This window comes from Cherax quadricarinatus, chromosome 80 (assembly GCF_038502225.1).
Source record: "Cherax quadricarinatus isolate ZL_2023a chromosome 80, ASM3850222v1, whole genome shotgun sequence".
Lineage (NCBI taxonomy): Eukaryota > Metazoa > Arthropoda > Malacostraca > Decapoda > Parastacidae > Cherax > Cherax quadricarinatus.
The window spans coordinates 4,400,757-4,423,059 of record NC_091371.1 but is presented as its reverse complement, the minus strand read 5'-3'; the positions used below and the strand labels follow the sequence as shown (position 1 = coordinate 4,423,059).

General features: G+C 39.9%; 1 protein-coding gene across 4 annotated transcripts in view; it reads left to right on the top strand.

The window, feature by feature from the left end:
- Positions 1-361: 361 nt before the first annotated feature.
- LOC128702297 (tigger transposable element-derived protein 6) overlaps positions 362-22,303 on the top strand; it is a 47,463-nt gene continuing 25,521 nt past the window's right edge. Inside the window, exons 1-3 of one of the 4 annotated variants that reach the window (XM_053796477.2) lie at positions 720-964; positions 15,993-16,132; positions 16,735-17,025. In XM_053796477.2, coding sequence (XP_053652452.2) covers positions 16,765-17,025 — 261 coding nt within the window. In that variant the 5' untranslated portion in view covers positions 720-964; positions 15,993-16,132; positions 16,735-16,764. The other 3 variants (XM_070102076.1, XM_053796478.2, XM_070102078.1) reach the window with 3 other exon arrangements.

Sequence of the window (22,303 nt, the reverse complement as noted above, 5' to 3'; positions counted from 1 at the left end):
ATTGCATTTTCTTGGACTGTAAGAAGGCATTGATACAGTTCCACACAAGAGATTTGTGCAAAAACTGGAGGACCAAGCAGGGATAACAGGGAAGGCACTACAATGGATCAAGGAATACCTGTCAGGAAGATAAGTAACTTTACTCACAGGATTCATTACCTTGTGAGTTTATTACCTTTGTACTTAGTTCAGCTATCAAAACATTAGGGCCCAATCCCTGGACCCATTATGTACTTCTGTATTGGGTATAGGGTGCATAATAAACATTAAACTAACTACATCTGGTGGCGGTGATTTAACCTGCCAAAGATACTTGTAACCCAGCCGGAGGCGGGCGGTAGTGACATCCAGGAGTCGTCGGCTTATTTTGTTGGATGCAACATAGACGTGGCGCCTCCTTCACGATGGAATTATGATAGATGGACTGACTGGTGTCAGTCTCCCTGAGTCTTAAGTCAATAAAATTCACTTAAAGTTCTATGATATCAATGGCAAGACAGATGGGGAAAAAAATCAACCCTATTCTATCTTTGATATTACCGTCAGTGATAACGTAAAGCTGCTGAGAATGGTTATCTTGTTACAGAATTTAGGTAGAAGATGAATAAAGGTCGTGAAATAAGAGTTTGAAGATGTGTATAATATAGCTTTGTTTACTGTACGCCATATTGCTGGAGCAACTCCCAACTCTCCCAGACGTTTACTAAAGTGAGATTCTGTGTTTTCTATGTTGTCTTGTTTGTCTTGCTTTGTACATTGGTTTTATAGAATGATCCAGCCGTGTACTGTGCACACATGCTCGTTCTTGTGGTTCTATGGTTCTCCACTGACGTAGGTGAACATGATGCCAATAAGCGAGTTTGACAGGAGGCTGCGAGGGAGACGCTGCTCTCAAGCTTATAACAAAGTTTTACTCTACTGTCTGCTTCACTGCCACTGCTGATCACTATGTCTCTAATAAGAGGTAGGGAAACTTACTCGCTTTCGTTTTTAAAGTATTAACTCGAGTGTAATACTACTGATTTTCAGTAAATTAAATGATAACTACCAGAAGTTGGTAATGTCAGTATAACTCTTAGCTGTGTCTTTCTTGACACTTAAAGGGAGGTGAGCCTTGAGGCTGGTGGAGAGCTCTTTATTCAACGACTTGGACCTGTCATTCTCAACCTTTAATCAAACCTGATTAAAGTATCTCTTGGTATTGTATACCATTTGATAATCAACGTATCTCTTATTGGCCCTTCAAGGGAGGTTCCTTGTTGCCAGTTAGGGGCTCTTGATCTAAGGACTTGGATTGTTCTCCTTTCTTTGGATCGACCCTGAATGCCTCCCATTACCCCAGGAACTGTATAATCCCATTGAGATTATTAATATTACATTCATGAACAGTAGTAATGTCAAGGATATTGAACAGGCAGCACGGTGGAAATAAGTCACTTTGACTTCTGAGTTATCCTAGGTAAGTTAAACTATGGAGGATAATTGTACTTACGTGTATTTATTTTTATTTATTAACACACTGGCCAATTCCCACCAAGGCAGGGTGTCCCGAAAAAGAAAAACTTTCACCATCATTCACTCCATCACTGTCTTGCCAGAAGGGTGCTTTACACTACAGTTTTTAAACTGCAACATTAACACCCCTCCTTCAGAGTGCAGTCACTGTACTTTCCATCTCCAGGACTCAAGTCCGGCCTGCCGGTTTCCCTGAACCCCTTCATAAATGTTACTTTGCTCACACTCCAACAGCACATCAAGTATTAAAAACCATTTGTCTCCATTTACTCCTATCAAACAAGCTCACGCATGCCTGGAGTTTACCTGGAGAGAGTTTCGGGGGTCAATGCCCCCGCGGCCCGGTCTGTGACCAGGCCTCCTGGTGGATCAGCGCCTGATCAACCAGGCTGTTGCTGCTGGCTGCACGCAAACCAACGTACGAGCCACAGCCCGGCTGATCAGGAACTGACTTTAGGTGCTTGTCCAGTGCCAGCTTGAAGACTGCCAGGGGTCTGTTGGTAATCCCCCTTATGTGTGCTGGGAGGCAGTTGAACAGTCTCGGGCCCCTGACACTTATTGTATGGTCTCTTAACGTGCTAGTGACACCCCTGCTTTTCATTGGGGGGATGGTGCATCGTCTGCCAAGTCTTTTGCTTTCGTAGTGAGTGATTTTCGTGTGCAAGTTCGGTACTAGTCCCTCTAGGATTTTCCAGGTGTATATAATCATGTATCTCTCCCTCCTGCATTCCAGGGAATACAGGTTTAGAAACCTCAAGCGCTCCCAGTAATTGAGGTGTTTTATCTCCGTTATGCGCGCCGTGAAAGTTCTCTGTACATTTTCTAGGTCGGCAATTTCACCTGCCTTGAAAGGTGCTGTTAGAGTGCAGCAATATTCCAGCCTAGATAGAACAAGTGACCTGAAGAGTGTCATCATGGGCTTGGCCTCCCTAGTTTTGAAGGTTCTCATTATCCATCCTGTCATTTTTCTAGCAGATGCGATTGATACAATGTTATGGTCCTTGAAGGTGAGATCCTCCGACATAATCACTCCCAGGTCTTTGACGTTGGTGTTTCGCTCTATTTTGTGGCCAGAATTTGTTTTGTACTCTGATGAAGATTTAATTTCCTCATGTTTACCATATCTGAGTAATTGAAATTTCTCATCGTTGAACTTCATATTGTTTTCTGCAGCCCACTGAAAGATTTGGTTGATGTCCGCCTGGAGCCTTGCAGTGTCTGCAATGGAAGACACTGTCATGCAGATTCGGGTGTCATCTGCAAAGGAAGACACGGTGCTGTGGCTGACATCCTTGTCTATGTCGGATATGAGGATGAGGAACAAGATGGGAGCTAGTACTGTGCCTTGTGGAACAGAGCTTTTCACCGTAGCTGCCTCGGACTTTACTCTGTTGACGACTACTCTCTGTGTTCTGTTAGTGAGGAAATTATAGATCCATCGACTGACTTTTCCTGTTATTCCTTTAGCGCGCATTTTGTGCGCTATTACGCCATGGTCACACTTGTCGAAGGCTTTTGCAAAGTCTGTATATATTACATCTGCATTCTTTTTGTCTTCTAGTGCATTTAGGACCTTGTCATAGTGATCCAATAGTTGAGACAGACAGGAGCGACCTGTTCTAAACCCATGTTGCCCTGGGTTGTGTAACTGATGGGTTTCTAGATGGGTGGTGATCTTGCTTCTTAGGACCCTTTCAAAGATTTTTATGATATGGGATGTTAGTGCTATTGGTCTGTAGTTCTTTGCTGTTGCTTTACTGCCCCCTTTGTGGAGTGGGGCTATGTCTGTTGTTTTTAGTAACTGAGGGACGACCCCCGTGTCCATGCTCCCTCTCCATAGGATGGAAAAGGCTCGTGATAGGGGCTTCTTGCAGTTCTTGATGAACACAGAGTTCCATGAGTCTGGCCCTGGGGCAGAGTGCATGGGCATGTCATTTATCGCCTGTTCGAAGTCATTTGGCGTCAGGATAACATCGGATAGGCTTGTGTTAATCAAATTTTGTGGCTCTCATAAAAAATTCATTTTGATCTTCGACTCTCAGTCTGGTTAGCGGCTTGCTAAAAACTGAGTCATATTGGGACTTGAGTAGCTCACTCATTTCCTTGCTGTCATCTGTGTAGGACCCATCTTGTTTAAGTAGGGGCCCAATACTGGGCGTTGTTCTCGATTTTGATTTGGCATAGGAGAAGAAATACTTTGGGTTTCTTTCGATTTCATTTATAGCTTTTAGTTCTTCCCGCGATTCCTGACTCCTAAAGGATTCTTTTAGCTTAAGTTCGATGCTTGCTATTTCTCTGACCAGTGTCTCCCTGCGCATTTCAGATATATTGACCTCTTTTAGCCGCTCTGTTATTCTTTTCCGTCGCCTGTAAAGGGAGCGCCTGTCTCTTTCTATTTTACATCTACTCCTCCTTTTTCTTAGAGGAATAAGCCTTGTCCATACATCGAGTGCCACCGAGTTAATCTGTTCTAGGCATAAGTTTGGGTCTGTGTTGCTTAGTATATCTTCCCAGCTTATATCGGTTAGGACTTGGTTTACTTGGTCCCACTTTGTTTTTGTTATTGAAGTTGAATTTGGTGAATGCTCCCTCGTGACTAGTCTCATTTTGTCGGTCTGGGGCTCCACGCATACATGTCTGAACCTCAATTATGTTGTGATCTGAGTATATTGTTTTTGATATGGTGACATTTCTTATCAGATCATCATTGTTAGTGAATATGAGGTCTAGTGTATTCTCCAGTCTAGTAGGCTCTATTATTTGCTGGTTTAAATTGAATTTTGTGCAGAGATTTAAAAGCTCGTGTGAGTGTGAGTTTTCATCAGAGCTGCCTCCTGGTGTTATTACTGCAACAATATTATTTGCTATATTCCTCCATTTTAGGTGCGTTAAGTTGAAATCCCCCAGGAGCAAGATGTTGGGTGCAGGAGCTGGAAGATTTTCCAGACAGTGGTCAATTTTTAACAGCTGTTCCTGGAATTGCTGGGATGTTGCATCCGGAGGCTTGTAGACTACCACAATGACTAGGTTTTGGTTCTCGACCTTTACTGCTAAAACTTCCACTACGTCATTTGAGGCATTAAGCAGTTCTGTGCAAACAAGTGACTCTGCAATGTACAGGCCAACCCCCCCCTTTTGCCTGTTCACTCTGTCACATCTGTATAGGTTGTAACCTGGGATCCATATTTCATTGTCCAAGTGATCCTGCTGGAAGTCCAAGCCCCTCGCACACAAAACCTCCTTAACCCCCTCCCTGCAACCTTTCTTAGGCCGACCCCTACCCCGCCTTCCTTCCACTACAGACTGATACATTCTTGAAGTTATTCTGTTTCGCTCCATTCTCTCTACATGTCCAAACCACCTCAACAACCCCTCCTCAGCCCTCTGGACAACAGTTTTGGTAATCCCGCACCTCCTCTTAACTTCCAAACTACGAATTCACTTATGTGTACCCATGCCTAAATAAATTTATAGACAGGTGCCCAAACTTACACTGATGTTGAGCTGTGCCAAGAGCACACTCGTTTCTTATATTTCAGCTTTTTATTTTCAGTACATTTAATTATCATTCAATCTGTTTTATATGCAAGTCTACCAGTCAGACCTAATCAGTAAACCAGCCACTGCCTAGATAGTAAGTCAGTAAGTTTATTTAGGTACAGGTCTATATAAGTACAATTATCATGCATAGTAACATAGGATAACCCAGAAAAGTCAAAGTGACTTGTTTCTATTGGGGTCCTTGACTAACATATCAATGGGCTTTAATAAAATTTTCATACATTTTCTTTTATTTCACCTAATGAGTAAACAAACACAAATGAAGAAAAAATGGCAGGAGTGAAGGAGCAGTTGAGGAAAAGAAAAGAATGAAGACTTGTGAACAAAACAAAATCTGAGAAAATATGCCAGTGTATGATCCATTGTAGGGTAGTTAGTCAGGGTGTTACCCAACTGTTGTACAGTTTACTAGGGTGTTACCCAACTGTTGAGTAGTTTACGAGGGTATTACCCAACTGTTGAGTAGTTTACGAGGGTGTTACCCAACTGTTGTACAGTTTACCAGGGTGTAACCCAACTGTACTGCAGTTTACTAGGGTGTTACCCAACTGTTGTACAGTTTACCAGGGTGTTACCCAACTGTAGTGCAGTTTATTAGGGTATTACCCAACTTGTACAGTTTACTAGGGTGTTACCCAACTGTTGTGCAGTTTACTAGGGTGTTACCCAACTGTTGTACAGTTTACTAGGGGTTACCCAACTGTTGTACAGTTTAGTAGGGTGTTACCCAACTGTAGTACAGTTTATTAGGGTGTTACCCAACTGTTGAGTAGTTTACTAGGGTGTTACCCAACTGTTGTACAATTTACTAGGGTGTTACCCAACTGTTGTACAGTTTATTAGGGTGTTACCCAACTGTTGAGTAGTTTACTAGGGTGTTACCCAACTGTTGTGCAGTTTATTAGGGTGTTACCCAACTGTTGAGTAGTTTACTAGGATGTTACCCAACTGTTGAGTAGTTTACTAGGATGTTACCCAACTGTTGACTAGTTTACTAGGGTGTTACCCAACTGTTGTGCAATTTACTAGGGTGTTACCCAACTGTTGAGTAGTTTACTAGGGTGGTACCCAACTGTTGTGCAGTTTACTAGAGTGTTACCCAACTGTTGTGCAGTTTATTTGGGTGTTACCCAACTGTTGTGCAGTTTACTAGGGTGTTACCCAACTGTTGTGCAGTTTACTAGGGTGTTACCCAACTGTTGTGCAGTTTACTAGGGTGTTACCCAACTGTTGCACAGTTTACTAGGGTGTTACCCAATTGTGCAGTTTATTAGTGTTACCCAACTTTTTTGCAGTTTATTAGGGTAGGACCTACTTCCACTGGGGAATCCTGCCTACCAGTGACTATGCCCTCGTCTGCTACACGTCACTATTCACTGACGCCTATTTAAGCGCCAGTCTCCTTACCTGTGCTTCAGAATCTCTACAACCACGGTGTTGTAAACACCACCTCCAAGGCTGAGGGACTGATTACCTCATCTTTTGTATATAGTTCTTCTGTTTTCTAATTATGTCCAAGAATCTGTATTGATAAAGCCACTGGATGGCGAAACGTCTACAAAAAAGATAACCAGATGTTGCACAAGTGTCTTAACTTTCATCTTGTTGGTACTGTATACCTGTTTTGCACAGTTTATTAGGGTGTTACCCAACTGTTTTGCAGTTTATTAGGGTGTTACCCAACTGTTGTGCAGTTTACTAGGGTGTTACCCAACTGTTGTGCAGTTTACTAGGGTGTTACCCAACTGTTGTGCAGTTTATTAGGGTGTTACCCAACTGTTGTGCAGTTTACTAGGGTGTTACCCAACTGTTGTGCAGTTTACTAGGGTGTTACCCAACTGTTGTGCAGTTTACTAGGGTGTTACCCAACTGTTGTGCAGTTTACTAGGGTGTTACCCAACTGTTGTGCAGTTTACTAGGGTGTTACCCAACTGTTGTGCAGTTTACTAGGGTGTTACCCAACTGTTGTGCAGTTTATTAGAGTGTTACCCAACTTTTTTGCAGTTTATTAGGGTGTTACCCAACTGTTTTGCAGTTTATTAGGGTGTTACCCAACTGTTTTGCAGTTTATTAGGGTGTTACCCAACTGTTTTGCAGTTTATTAGGGTGTTACCCAACTGTTTTGCAGTTTATTAGGGTGTTACCCAACTGTTTTGCAGTTTATTAGGGTGTTACCCAACTGTTTTGCAGTTTATTAGGGTGTTACCCAACTGTGTTACCCAAGTGTGTGTAATCATGCATCTCTCCCACCTGCATTCTAGGGAGTACAGGTTTATGAACTTTAAGCACCACAATTACTGGGAATGCTTGATCACAGTTATGCATGCTGTGAAGGTTCTCTGTACATTTTCTAGGTCAGCAGTTTCACCTGTCTTGAAAGGGGCATTTATTGTGCAGCAATATTTCAGCCTAGATAGAACAAGCAACCTGAAGTGTGTCATCATGGGCTTGGCATGCCTGGTTTTGAAGGTTCTCATTATCCTTCCTGTCACTTTTCTAGCAGATACGATTGATACAGTGTTATGGTCCTTGAAGATGAGATCCTTTGACATGATCACTCCCAGGTCTGTGACATTAGTTTTTCGCTCTATTGTGTGGTTGTAATTTGTTTTATACTCCGATAAAGTTTTAATTTCCTCATGTTTTCCATATCGGAGTACATAATTGAAATTTCTCGTCATTGAACTTCATATTGTTTTCTGCAACCCATTTAAAGATTTGGTTGATGTCCGCCTGGAGTCTTGCAGTGTCTTCAATGGAGGACACTGTCATGCAGATTCGGGTGTCATCTGCAAAGGAAGACACGGCACTGTGGCTTATATCCCTGTCTATGTCCGATAGGAAGATGAGGAACAAGATGGGAGCGAGTATTGTGCCTTGTGGAACAAAACTTTTCACCGTAGCTGCCTCAGACTTTACTCTGTTGACTACTACTCTTTGTGTTCTATTTGTTAGGAAATTATAGAGCCATCTACCAACTTTTCCTGTTATTCCTTTATAACGCAATTTGTGCACAATCACACCATGGTCACACTTGTTAAAGGCTTTTGCAAAGTCTGTGCATATTACATCTGCATTCTGTATGCCTTCTAGAGCATCCAGGACATTGTAGTGGTCCAGTAGTTGGGACAGACAGGAGCATCTTGCTCTAAACCCATGCTACCCTGGTTTGTGTAACTGATGGGTGGTGAGCTTACTTCTTAGAGCCCTTTCAAAAATTTTTATGATACGGGACATTAGCGCTATTGGTTTGTAGTTCTTTGCTATTGCTTTACTGCCCCCTTTGTGGAGTGGGGCTATGTCTGTTGTTTTTAGTACCATTCTCCTATCCCTGTCTTGGGGGCTAATATTAGAGAAAACAGAGAATAGCACAGGGCTACCTGTGATATACACTCATAGTGTGCCATAAAACTGAAACAAGAAATTTAATTTCTCTACATAGATTATCATACATAACAGCACGTGTGTAGAGAACCTAGTACAGTGGTCCCTCGTTGTTCGTAATTAATCCGTTCCTGGAGCCATTACTATAAACGAAATTTACGATTTACGAATCAATTTTCCCCATAAGAAATAATGTAAATACAATTAATCCGTTCCTGACACCCAGAAGTATTAAAACAAAAAAATTTTTAACATGAAATATACATGTAGTACATAAACAATACAATGGGAAATGATGAATGAAACATTAACAGCATAACACTTACCTTTATTGGAGATTCTTCTTAGTGTTTGGGAGAGTGGATTGTTTATAGTTTGGAAGGGGAATCCCCTTCCATCAACACCTCAGGTACCATTTGCTTTTCTGGGGTTGCTTCTCTTCTCTGTTTCTTAATGCCACTAGGACCACCTTGAGAGTCACTGGAGTCCTGTCTCACAAAATAACTGTGGAGAGAGCTCTGTTTCTGGCGTCTCTTTAACACTTCCCTAAAATGGCCCAAGACTTTGTCACTGTACATGTTGCCAACCTAGCTCGCAACAACCTTGTTAGGGTGATGTTTCTCCATAAAGCTTTCCATCTTACCCCACATAGTAAAAATCTCTTTAATTTCTGAAGAAGGCACCTTCTTCCATCTCTCTTCCTCCTCCTCTGCAGCAAGATTCTGAGCTGCGATGTGTTGCTCTTCCTGCTGAAGCTCTTGCAGCTCCTCAGTGGTGAGCTCTTCATTGTGGTCTTCCACCAATTCTTCCACATCCTCCAAACTCACATCCAACCCCATGGAACTCCCCAGTGCCACAATTGATTTTACAACAGACATAGGCTCATTAGGGTCAGTCCCAAATCCTTCAGAATCCCTCTTGTCGACACAATCTGGCCACAATTTTCTCCAGGCAGAGTTCAAAGTCCTGGTAGTCACTCCCTCCCAAGCCATACCTATAAGGGTTATGCAGTGGAGGATGCTGAAGTGTTCTCTCCAAAATTCCCTTAGGGTCAAGTGAGTGTCTGTGGTCACAGTCAAGCACCTGTGAAACATTGCTTTTGTGTAGAGTTTTTTAAAGTTTGCAGTAACCTGCTGGTCCATGGGTTGGAGGAGAGGAGTGGTATTCGGGGGCAAGAACTTTACTGCGATGAACCCAAACTCCTCGAAAATTAGGTCATCCAAGTTTGGAGGATGAGCAGGTGCATTGTCCATTACTAGCACGCACTTGAGATCCAATTTCTTTTCCAGGAGATACTCCTTCACACTAGGGCCAAACACTTCATTGAACCACTCGACGAAAATTTCCCTCGTGACCCATGCCTTACTATTAGATTTCCAAAACACACACAATTTACTCTTCATAACATTGTTTTTCCTGAACACTCTGGGATTTTCAGAATGGTACACTAGTAATGGTTTCACTTTGAAATCCCCACTAGCATTAGCGCAGAACATTAGTGTCAGCCTGTCTTTCATAGGCTTATGTCCTGGCATTGCCTTTTCCTCTTGTGTAATGAAGGTCCTCTTTGGCATTTTCTTCCAAAAGAGGCCTGTTTCATCACAATTGAACACTTGTTCAGGTTTCAGTCCTTCACTGTTTATGTACTCCTGAAATTCATGCACATATTTTTCAGCCGCCTTGTGCTCCGAACTGGCAGCCTCACCATGCCTTACCACACTGTGTATGCCAGTACGGTTCTTAAATCTCTCAAACCAGCCTTTGCTGGCCCTAAATTCACTCACTTCACCACTATTTGCAGGCAATTTCTTTACCAAATCTGAATTCAACTGCCTAGCCTTTTCACAAATAAACGAAGTCATAAGAGTATCTCCTGCTAATTGTTTCTCATTTATCCACACCAATAATAACTTCTCAACCTCTTCCAGTACTGGTGATCTCATTTTTGTCAGCATAGTTACTCCCTTTGCAACAACAGCATCCTTTATTTCATTTTTCTTGGCCACTATGGAACATAAGGTTGTGTAGGGTTTCTTATACATCCTGGACAGTTCGGCCACACTTGTACCACTTTCATATTGTTCAATGATGGTTTTCTTAAATTCAATCGTATTTCTCACCTTCTTTACCACAGGCTTGGCATTAGGAGCTTTCTTTGGAGCCATGGTAGCTTATTTAGTACTTGCAAGCACTAAAATAAATGGAATATTATGAAATATTTCACTGGAGCACGCGAGGGGACCTTCGCTCACGGGTAAACAATGCCAGACTGGCTGCCGCCCTGGCTCACGCCGTGCGTACGCGTCCCGGACGAACTACGACTCGCGAGTCAACCTATGAAAAGCGAGTCCATGTTTATACGAAAATACCCCTATGATTGGCGAATTTTATGATTGCCGGGAACTACGAAAAGCGGGGGACCACTGTATAACCCAAAAAAGTCAAAGTGACTTATTTCTAGAACTGGCCTGGGCTTGCCATATGTATGATTTTTGGTAAATAATTTTTTTCTCAGTTGTTTGTTGGGTTATCTTATTGAAACTTGGGCAATGTATGATGGAAAGATGCGTACACCAAAAATGAAAGAAATCGTACGATAAATAATGGAGTTCACTTCTCGGCCATTAGCCGCCCCTTAGCGGTATATTTTCGTATGGTTTTTATGGTTGTATTCTTGCTTTTTTGGTCTCATTTGATAGAATAGAAGATATACTACAGAAATAGATATGGTTTTGATTGGTTTCACGACAAAAAGTACCTTGAAACTGAGCTCAAAGTAGCGGAAATGTTCGATTTTTGCCAATGTTCAGTGAACTTTTTTGTGTAAGTCAAGTTGGTTAACTTTATTAAGTGTATTCTAGCTTAACCACTCTGTAATCCAGCAAACTCAATAATCCGGCACACTACAGGTCCCAATGATGCCGGATTTGTGATGGCAGACCTGTATTCATCACTACTTTTATACCTGGAAAGGGTTTTGGGGATCTAAGCCTGATCAACCAAGCTGTTACTGTTGGCTGCACACAAGCCAACATATGAACCATAGCTCGACTGGTCTTTAACCTTAAGTAAACTATCCAAACGTAGATCTACGTACACTCGCGTGGCACTCTGAACGTAGATCTACTTATTTTACATTCTTACGGAGAAAATCAAGGTCGGAGTGCTACGCGCGCAAACGTAGATCTACGTTTGGACAGTTTAACCCTTTGACTGCAGCGGCCGTATACATGTATATACGTTTTACGAGGTACCGTGTTTGACGTATATACGTATACTCATAAATTCTAGCGGCTTCAAATCAAGCAGGAGAAAGCTCGTAGGCCCACATGTGAGAGAATGGGTCTATGTGGTCAGTGTGCACCATATAAAAAAAAATCCTGGAGCACGCAGTGCATAATGAAAAAAAAAAAACTCCGACCATTTTTTTAATTAAAATGCTGACTTTGTGATCTATTTTCGTATAGTATTTATGGTTGTATTCTCGTTTTCTTGGTCTCATTTGATAGAATGGAAAACATGTTATAGAAATAGAGGTGATTTTGATTGATTTTACTATAAAAAGAACCTGGAAATGGAGCTCAAAGTAGGGGAAATGTTTGATTTTTACCGATGTTCAAAAGTAAACAAATGATGTCATTGTCCAATAAATGTCCAACTAGCCATTCTAATATGCAGTCATGAATAGGTTGATGTTATTTATACAATTATTACAGTATTGCAGTAGTCTGCATAATAGTAAATCTTCTATTTTTTGTTTAAATAAAAATTCAAAATAGAAAGCAAGAGTAATATCAGAGGGGCCTGGAGACATGACTGATAAACAAAGAAAATGTTATTTTAGAGCCAGGAATGTCTGCATTGTTCATTCTGGACCTTATTTTGAAATTGTCATATTTTTTAATTTTCGTGAAATTGGCTAAATTGCAAATTTCTGACCACGTTATTCGGTAGTTGAAATCAGTAAATGGGCAGTTTCTAGTACTCAATCGATAGAAAAAATGGAGTTCTAAAGAAATAACTATGAGTTTGGTCGCCTGAAACAATGGAATTAGCCGAAAATAGGGCTCAAAGTGGGCGAAATCTCCAATTTGTAAATATCGCTGAGGTCGCTAACTTTGTGAGAGCGTAATTCCATCAGTTTTCCATAAAATTTTTTTTTTTTTTTTTTTTGGTGTCATTACAATCGGGAAAAGATTCTCTACCATTTCATAAGAAAAAATAATTTTTTTTTTAAATTTTGCGACACCAGGAGACAGCTCAGGATTGGGGGTTGCGACAGTCAAGGGGTTAAGGGTTAAAGTAAAAATAACATTAAAAACATGTATTTTTTTTTCTTCCTGCTCCATTCCACCTTCTGCATATTGAAAGAGGTCAAAAAGTTTAGTTTGTCTTTTTGTGTAAAAAGAAATTTCGCACAGGCTTTTATTCAGACATTTTCCTCTGTGTAAAGTTTTGATTTATCATGTTGTGACTTGATAAAGCTGTACAGAGATGAACATTGTCTCTAAAGCTTGTTCTGTAATTTGCCTTTCTTAGGTTTATGTCAGTAGCTACTACATCATTTGAATCCAACTTAAATACAGCCGACCCTCAACTAACGGTGGCATTAAGTAACAGCAATTTTGTCTAACAGCGCTTTTTGCCGTAGAAAAAATGCCTTAACCAACGGCAAAAAAACTTAACCAACAACGTCAGTGTCCCATTGTTTACAAACTGTTGTGGTTGGTTTCCACGTGTGCCTCCCATACATTTTGGATTATTCCACTGTTTCTAGTGCTTGTAACCGCTAAATAAGCCACCATGGGCCCCACCAAAGCTTCTAAAGCCAGCCCTTTGGTAAAGGATGTGAGAAACACGACAGAATTCAAGAAAAAGTTTGTAGAAAAATACGAAAGTGGTGGTGGTAGAGGGTGGTAGTGATGGAGGTAGAGGATTTTAGTGATGTTGGTAGAGGGTGGTAGTGGCTGTGATGGTGGTAGAGGGTGGTACCGGTTGTGATGGTGGTAGAGGGTGGTAGTGATGGTGGTAGAGGGTGGTAGTGATGGTGGTAGAGGGTGGTAGTGATGGTGGTAGAGGGTGGTCCAATGATTCTCAAGCTGGTCCTAGTGGCATTAAAAAGCCAAGAAGTGAGGTAACCCCACCAAAGGACTTGGTACCTGAAGTCTTTATGGAAGGGGATTCTCCTTCCAAGCAATAGACAATCCTGAACTTCCCCTGCTGCTGGCACATCACTCATCAACAACTCCACAATAAAGGTAAGTGGCATTTAATTATTGTTTATTTTGTATGTCCCATTCCTTTCCATATAAGGAAATGTATATTTCATGTGAAATTTTTTTTTTTTTCAGACTTCGGGGTATCAGGAACGGATTTATTCTATTTCCATTATTTCTTACGGGGAAAATTAACTCGACCAACGGCAAGCCCTCTGGAATGGATTAATGCCGTTGGTTGAGGGTCCACTGTATTGTTTTTTACTTGGATAGCTGATTGGTCTAACCTCTAGGGTAAAACATATGGGGAACAACATACAAAAGCATTTCATAGAAATTCACAATGTATGGCCAGGAAATATAAAAAATAATATTTTATATTCATTCACCATATTCTGTAATATCCACTTAAAAAAAAGTAGGTAATTATACGTTATTGTATATGCACCAAAGGTGTGTACTAGTAATCTTTTAATATTAACAAGTCTTGGAAAGTAGTTTAAAAAAGAAAATTTTCAGTATTGTTAGTTTTATAATCTCAAATGATAAACTAACTTTTTACTCTTACCTTTTAAAGACTAACCTTTAATGGGAGGGGTACCTTGATGTTGGTAGAGAACTTGAGTCCAAAGAATTGGAGTTACCCTTTCCTGTAAAGGATCAAATCCAAGGTGTTCTGTAGCTCAGTTGCTTACACACACAGCTCACACATTGAGGTCCTTGGTTTGATCCACAGTGCAGGTGGGGATCAAACCACAGACACCTGCTGTCCTTGTTTATCTATCAATAAAATTGGTACCTGGGTGTTAGTTGACTGGCGTGGGTTGAATCCTGGGGACAAAATTGACCTAATTTCCCTGAAATGCTCTGTATAACACGGGGCTTTCTCTATAGTAGTACATATTTCACTGAAGTCGGCTAGGCCTGTATACCTTGTACATGTACTATGTACTTGTAGAAATAAAAGATAAATGTTCTTATTATTAAGGCATTCTGTCCCTGACAGGGTACCTTGATGCTGGCAAAAGGCTCTTGACCCAAGGAATTAGAGCTACTCTTCCTTGGGTCAAATCTGAATACCTCCTGTTCCACAGGTCTTGTACGACCTTTGCAGCTTTTACACATCTTGAATTTTATAGTACTGTAATAATAATAGTAATTTTGAAAATTTAATGCACATTTTCATCAGGATCTAAGCCTTGTTAAATACTTTTACAAGCATCTATCCTAAGATTTGTGTACCTCAAACAGCACTACTTACACTACTCTGATCTATCCCTACCGCACTTATGCTATTTGTGCCTGGGGAACTACTACACCAAATTACTTAAAGCCAATAATGATTCAACAAAAGCAGATGTATGAATGATCACCCAGATGTGCCAGACACCACACTCCCTCACTCTTCAAAAATCTAAATTTGCCTAATACAGTGGAACCTCAAAAAATCGAACGTATCACATATCGAACGTTTCGAAAATAGGACCCTTTTTTTGGACAAACTGTGTCCCTATTATCAAACGCGCCCCTATTTTCGGACCGCCAGGTACAGGACCTGTCCACCGGCCCGCTCTGTCCGCGTCCCTACACAGGCGCCGTGAGCAGTCTAGCTTTGTTTATGCTTGAGTGAACTCTAACCTGCGCTCTTATTCACACATTTTACGATTATTTCATTGTGTTTAGTGCTTGTGGGACTGTGAAATAAGCTGCCATGGGCCCAAAGAAACTTGCTAGTGGTACCCCTGTGGTAAAGAAAGTGAGAAACACCACAGATGTGAAGAAGGAAATAATACAGAAGTATGAGAGTGGAATGGTATCCAAATGTTTGTACAGAAGTACCACCCTGAGCAAGCTGAAACAAGTCATCTTTGCAACAAGTTCAGCGACAGAACCATGTCCCATTTTAGGGAAATATTAAAGAGGTGCCAGAAACAGGACTGTGGACAGTTATTTTGTGAGACAGGGGTCCAGTGACTCTCAAGCTGATCCTAGTGGCATTAAAAGACAGAGAAGGGAAGTAACCACAGAGAGTGCTTTACCTGAAGTCCTCATGGAGGGGGATTCTCCTTCCAAACACTAACCCCAACTCCCTCTCTCCTCCTCCCTATCTTCCAGATGCCATCACCAATCTTCAATAAAAGTAAAAATGTTATTTTATATGTATTACTATACATAATTAAAAACTAGTATTTGTTGTATGTAAAACTGTAATTTATCTCAATAAAATGTATTTTTTGTGTGAATATTTTTGAGTTTCTGGAACGGATTAATTGTATTTACATTATTTCTTATGGGAAATATTGCTTCGAATTTCAGACTTTTCGAATTTAGAACTAGCTCCTGGAACGGATTAAGTTCGAAATTTGAGGTTCCACTGTATACAGAACAATCAATTCTGATGTCAATCCTGCTTTCCTGCTTTGAAGCTTTCCTGGTAACTGCAACAGAACTCATAGGTATAATACCAAACACAAATATCTTTGTGATATTCCACATGTCTGGCTCTACCTGTATAAAAAGCCATTGAGCATAAAAGGACCTAAAATTTAGAACTCTTTGCCTGAAGATTCCAGAGGCTCCCTGTGTCAACCACTTCAAGGCTACTATTAAAAAACACCTCCATATCTTAATGTGATCCTGACAGCAATTTATTATGCCAAACAAATCATGAAACCCTGCCTTTCATTCATTATTGTCCCTGTTCTTGTTCGATCCTTTCTTCAACTCTTATTTATTACTAGAAAGGCATCAATTCTTGTACCTAGCTTCAGCCTTAATGTATCTTTAGTAAGAAATTTTATTAAATTACTGAATGCCTTCAGTATAGTATAAACTAAGTATTCTTATTCTCATGTACCTTGTGTTTCATTGTCTGTTAATTTTGAGATAGTTTTAAGGTTATCCAAAATGCCTTGCCTAACAAAGGGCTTTCTGTAAAGTAGTTTATACATGTTAATTACCCTAATTGCATACTGTATAGTACACCACTTTATAGAAACAAAGTTTTGTTTTTGTTTGTGTGTTTATACATATTGTACATATTTCACACCATTTTCAGGCAGTGTTGTTTATAAAGATGACCTGAAAAATGGATCTTCAGTCATATGGAAACATGGCCAGGGAATTGGTATCAGACCCCCAAGAGATGCAGCACTTGAACAGTCCTGAAGTTATGCAAGCTCCTAAGGCTGTCATAGAAGAGCAAGAGATATTTCAAAAAGAATCAGAGCCTCACCTTTCCACAACAGTGAATGATGATCATGAGGAAGAAGGTGCTGCTGAAGATGATAAAGCTCCAGATGTGGAAGGGCAACCTAAGAAAAAGGCTACTAGACGTGGTAGAGCAAAGGTACATATGTGTATATACTAAGCCATGTGGTGAGTTCACAGCCTGTTTATATAGGTCCACATCCCTTTATCCGAAACCCTTGGGGCCAGTAGCGTTTCTAATTTCAGAATTTTTCGAATTCCGGAATGAAGGTTGGGTCTAGGGCAACACCCCATAATCAAGCATTAACACTGTAGCAAAAACTTATGAATACTCACATTAAGTGGTTTAAATAAAGACTACAAATACTACTATGGTTTATTTATAAAGTAATACATATATTGATAAATGAAATAATGGGATAATTATAAACCAGGATCATGATTCTCAAGATTGACAGATGGCATTTTTAAAGACTTCTTCAAGTGTCATCTGTCTTATTAACATGGGTTTCTGTCTAAGCAATCTCTCTTTAGCTGAGTAAATTGCCATAATCTCTTGCTCACTGATAAATGCATGTTGTTCAAGGCCAGCAATTAACTGATCACACATTTTCACCATCATCAACACTACTATTCTCATGCTTATTTGTATTTAACACCATTTCAGCAATTTCACCATCACTCAAGGAATGGACAACTGGTGCATCATTGTCAATGTTCAGCATTCCTTCAGTGTCAGCTTCCTGTAATTTATTTACACTTTTGTCCGATAAACTTTTAGCCTAAGTTACGAGGTTTGATATCTTCTCATTGGTGACACAAAATCCTTCAAAGTCTTCATCTGTAGGTTCATTTACATCAAACATCATTTTAGGCCAAAGTCTGTGCCAAGCATTTATTGATGTTGATTTATCAACATCCTTCCAAGCACTGCACTGTTACCCATAGGGGTATCTGCAGCTCTTTTTGACATTTTCACAGTGAAATTAAACACAGTCACAAAATAAAAAGCAAAAATAAAATATCAGTGAACAGTAGATGCATGTGTGAACACTACAAGTGCTGAGACACAACTGACACCTGCCACTCTGGCAGGTGTCAGTTGTGTCTCAGAGGGATTTAAATGCTGGGTCACACCGCCACGTGGCAGCATTGGAGTTATGTAGAGATGACTGACACTCTACACTCCATGAAAAAACTCCGGTTTTCGGAACTTTTCGAATTTCAGAATTTCGGATTTAGGGATGTGGACCTGTATAATATTAAACATGTGATTACTGTGGTATAATTTTGTATGAAATTGTATACCATTCTTTTGTATTTCAATTATGTTTTTGTATTGTCCTGTAACTACTATAGGTATACAAGTATCTTGATTTACCATAATGTATGATTCGGGGTGTCTGACTTCAGTGAAATTTTGAATGCATTAAGACCTCCTATATTGGTAATTATTTTAACCTTGAGATTGTGTTTAATGTATATTTACACGGGAATTACACCAGGTTTGTGCCTTCAAATCTGCTCTGCACAGTCATTTTATGCCTCGGCTGAACTACTACTATTTCTTGACTAGGAATTTTTTTTCTTCCTCAAATGAGTACATCCAGTTCATCATGAGTAACAGTACTTCAGTAGAATGTGTGGAACTGTCATGAAGAAGCTTTATTTGTTTCACTTTCAGTTTCATGATACAAGCAGTTAAATTTATAGAAATTGTCCAGTAACAGAGGGGACAATAAGTAACATTGTTTGACTTTATTGAATTATCCTGGGTTAAATCTACATACTGTAGTGAATTAAAAATGCATGCCCTCTCACAGCTGAAGGGTTTAACCCTTTCAGGGTTGACAGGCTCTCTCAGAGACTTGTTCTCAGGGTCGCCCAAATTTAAAAAAAAAAAAAATTCTTATGAAAAGATAGAGAATCTTTTCCCGATCATAATGACACCAAAAGTATGAAATTTGATGGAAACCATACAGAATTATGCTCTTGCGAAGTTAGCGGTCTTGGCTATGTTTATGCATCGGCGATTTTGCCCACTTTGAGCCCTATTTTTGGCCAATTCCAGTGTACTTGTTGACAAAAATAATACATATTTCACTAGAACTCCTTTTTTTTTTTATTGAATGAGTACAAGAAACCACCCATTTACCGATTTCAACTATCCAATACAGTGGACCCCCGCATAACGGTATTATTTCAATCCAGAAGTCTGTTTGGGTGCCGTTATAGACCGAATTTGTTCTCATAAGAAATATCGTGAATTAGACGAGTCCGTTTCAGACCCCTAAAAATACACCTACAAAAGCACTTACAAAAATACACTTAAATAATTGGTCGAGTTGGGAGCTGATCGTTATGCGGGGGTCCACTGTACAGTGGTCAGAATTTAGCAATTTTGCCAATTTCACACAAATTTCAAAAGATGCCAATTTCCGAATAGGGCCCAGAATAAACAAGAAAGACATTCCTGGCACTAAAATAACATTTCCTCTGTTCATTAGTCACGTCCCCATGCCCCTCTTACGTTCTTTTGCTTTCCACTTTGAATTTTTATTCTCACAAAAAAATAGAAGATTTACTGTTATGCAGACTACTGCATTGATGTAGAAATGGTATAAGTAATATCAACGCACTTGTGAAAGAATATTAGACTCACCAGTTGACGTGTATTGGACGCATAGCATGATTCGTTTACTTTTGAACTTCGGTAAAAATCGAACATTTCTGCTATTTTGAGCTCAATTTCACGGTACTTTTCTTTGTAAAACCAGTCAAAATCATCTCAATTTCTGTAATATGTCTTCCATTCTATAAAATGAGACCAGGAAAACTAGAATACAACAATAAATACCATACGAAAATACAGTGCAAAGTCACTGTTTTAATCCAAAAACATGGTCAAAGTTTTTTTTTTCTCATTACGCACTGTGCTGCAGGCTTTTTTTTTATACCACACACTGACCACATAGACCCATTTTTTCATATGTAGGCCTACCAGCTTTCTCTCACTAGATTTGAGGGCGCTAGAATTTAGGCGTACTAGTACGCCAAAAACCCTGGTGCATAAGCCATACTAGTACAGCCGAAACCCTGAAAGGGTTAACAAAAGTAAAGAATTGCTCCATCTTTTTACCCTCAAACCTGCTGGTTGATTATTTTCAACCTTTTATACTTTTTGTTTCTGATTGACCCTGAGGTTTAGTATTGTTTACAAATATGGTGGCCCATGGCCTGGTCTCAAAAGATCTCTCTTCACATGGTGAGGACTCTGGGTTCGATTCCCAGCAAAAGTTGGAAGCATTGGGCATATTTCCTTACACTGGTTGTCTATGTTCACCCATCAGTAATAATGAGTACCTGGGTGTAAGTCAACTGGTGTGGGTCACATCCTGGGACAAAATTGACCTAATTTGCCTGAAATGCTTTCTATATAGTAGTGTGTCATTGATGTCAGCTAGGCCTGTATACCTTGTACATGTAATTGTAGAAATAAAGATATACAGCCTCTTCTCATTTAGCAATGTACTCGTTTACCAACAACTCAGACTTACGACAGGCTCTCTGACCAGTATGCATTCCTAAATAATGTATATTTGAGTAGATTTCCTATACTCTGTTTATTACAATATATAGTGCACTACTGTATAAACATTTAAAAATATGCCAAAAATGTTATAAGTGGTGCAAAGGTGACATTAAAACAATATCAAAGATGGTTGACACAAACCCACTACCATTTCTTGGGTAGCTTTAGGTAGATGTCGTTTTGATAAGGACCTACCTTGTATGGGCCAGTAGGCCTTCTGCAGTGTTCCTACTTTCTTATGTTCTTATTATAGTATGCTCCTCACTTAGCGATGAATTCATTTACCGATGTGGTCTTAGGAACAGAACTCCATCGTTAAGCGAGGAGAGGCTGTATTGTATTATATAATAAGTGGATGCCTGCTGATTGAGTATCAACTGTATATATTTGTGAATATAAATAATCATGCTTAGCTGGTACACTGTAAACATAATCTTTACTTTGCTGCTGATTTTGGATGCTTCAGGGGAAGGTTCCTTGACTGATGAAGGCCTTTTTATCCAAGGGGTTGGATCTATCCTTTCTTTCCTTGGATTGCTTCCCATTCCCTGAGGTGCTGTATGACACCTATGAGTTCAGCACTTCCCCATGAAATAAAATGTCTTTCATTTCCCAAGGTGCTGTATGACCCCTATGGGCTTAGGACTTACACATGAAATAAAATACAGTAGGACCCCACTTGTACGGCAGGTTATGTTCCCTGCTAACGCCGGAAAGCAGATATTGCCAGAAAGCAGAATGCCATTTGTGTCCACTTGTAAATGTCAGATAATAAGTTTACACTAACATAAATTAAGTTAGCAATAGAATTAAGCATTAAAAACAATAAAAAGTAAAATACACACACAGTACACTTGTTACTTACCTCAAAATATTTGTAATTTTCATGTAGGGTGAGAGGTGAGTAGTGTTTATTGTAAGAAGTCAGGTGTGGTAGGTATGGTAGTCCACCTGGCCAACCCACCCACACGTAATATACTACAACATTTAAAGCACCCTAGAGCGATAAAATGCATATAGTGTACACTCATTACTTCTTTCAACAAACCAGCTGTATCCCACTGAAGCAAGGTGGCCCAAAAAAGAAAAACAAAACTTTCTCTCTTTAACTTTTGTAATGTATACAGGAGGAGTTACTAGCCCCTTGCTCCCAGCATTTTAGTCGCCTCTTATGACATGCATGGCTTACGGAGGAAGAATTCTGTTCTACTTCCCCATGGAAATAAGAAGAAATAAACAAGAAGAAGAAATAGTAAGAAAATAAAAGAAAACCCAAAGGTGTGTGTGTATATATGCACTTGTACATGCATGTGTAGTGTGATCTAATTGTAAGTAAAAGTAGCAAGGTGTACCTGAAATCTTGCATGTTTTTTTTTTTTTTTCAACAAACCGGCCGTATCCCACCAAGGCAGGGTGGCCCAAAAAGAAAAACAAAAGTTTCTCTTTTTAAATTTAGTAATTCTTACAGGAGAAGGGGTTACTAGGCCCTTGCTCCCGGAATTTTAGTCGCCTCTTACAACACGCATGGCTTACGGAGGAAGAATTCTGTTCCACTTCCCCATGGAGATAAGAGGAAATAAATAAGAACTAGAAAGAAAATAGAAGAAAACCCAGAGGGGTGTATATATATATATATATATATGCTTGTACATGTATGTGAAGTGTGACCTAAGTGTAAGTAGAAGTAGCAAGACGTACCTGAAATCTTGCATGGTTATGAGACAGAAAAAAGACACCAGCAATCCTACCATCATGTAAAATAAGTGCAGGCTTTCATTTTACACTCTCTTGCAAGACGGTAGTACCTCACTGGGTGGTTGCTGTC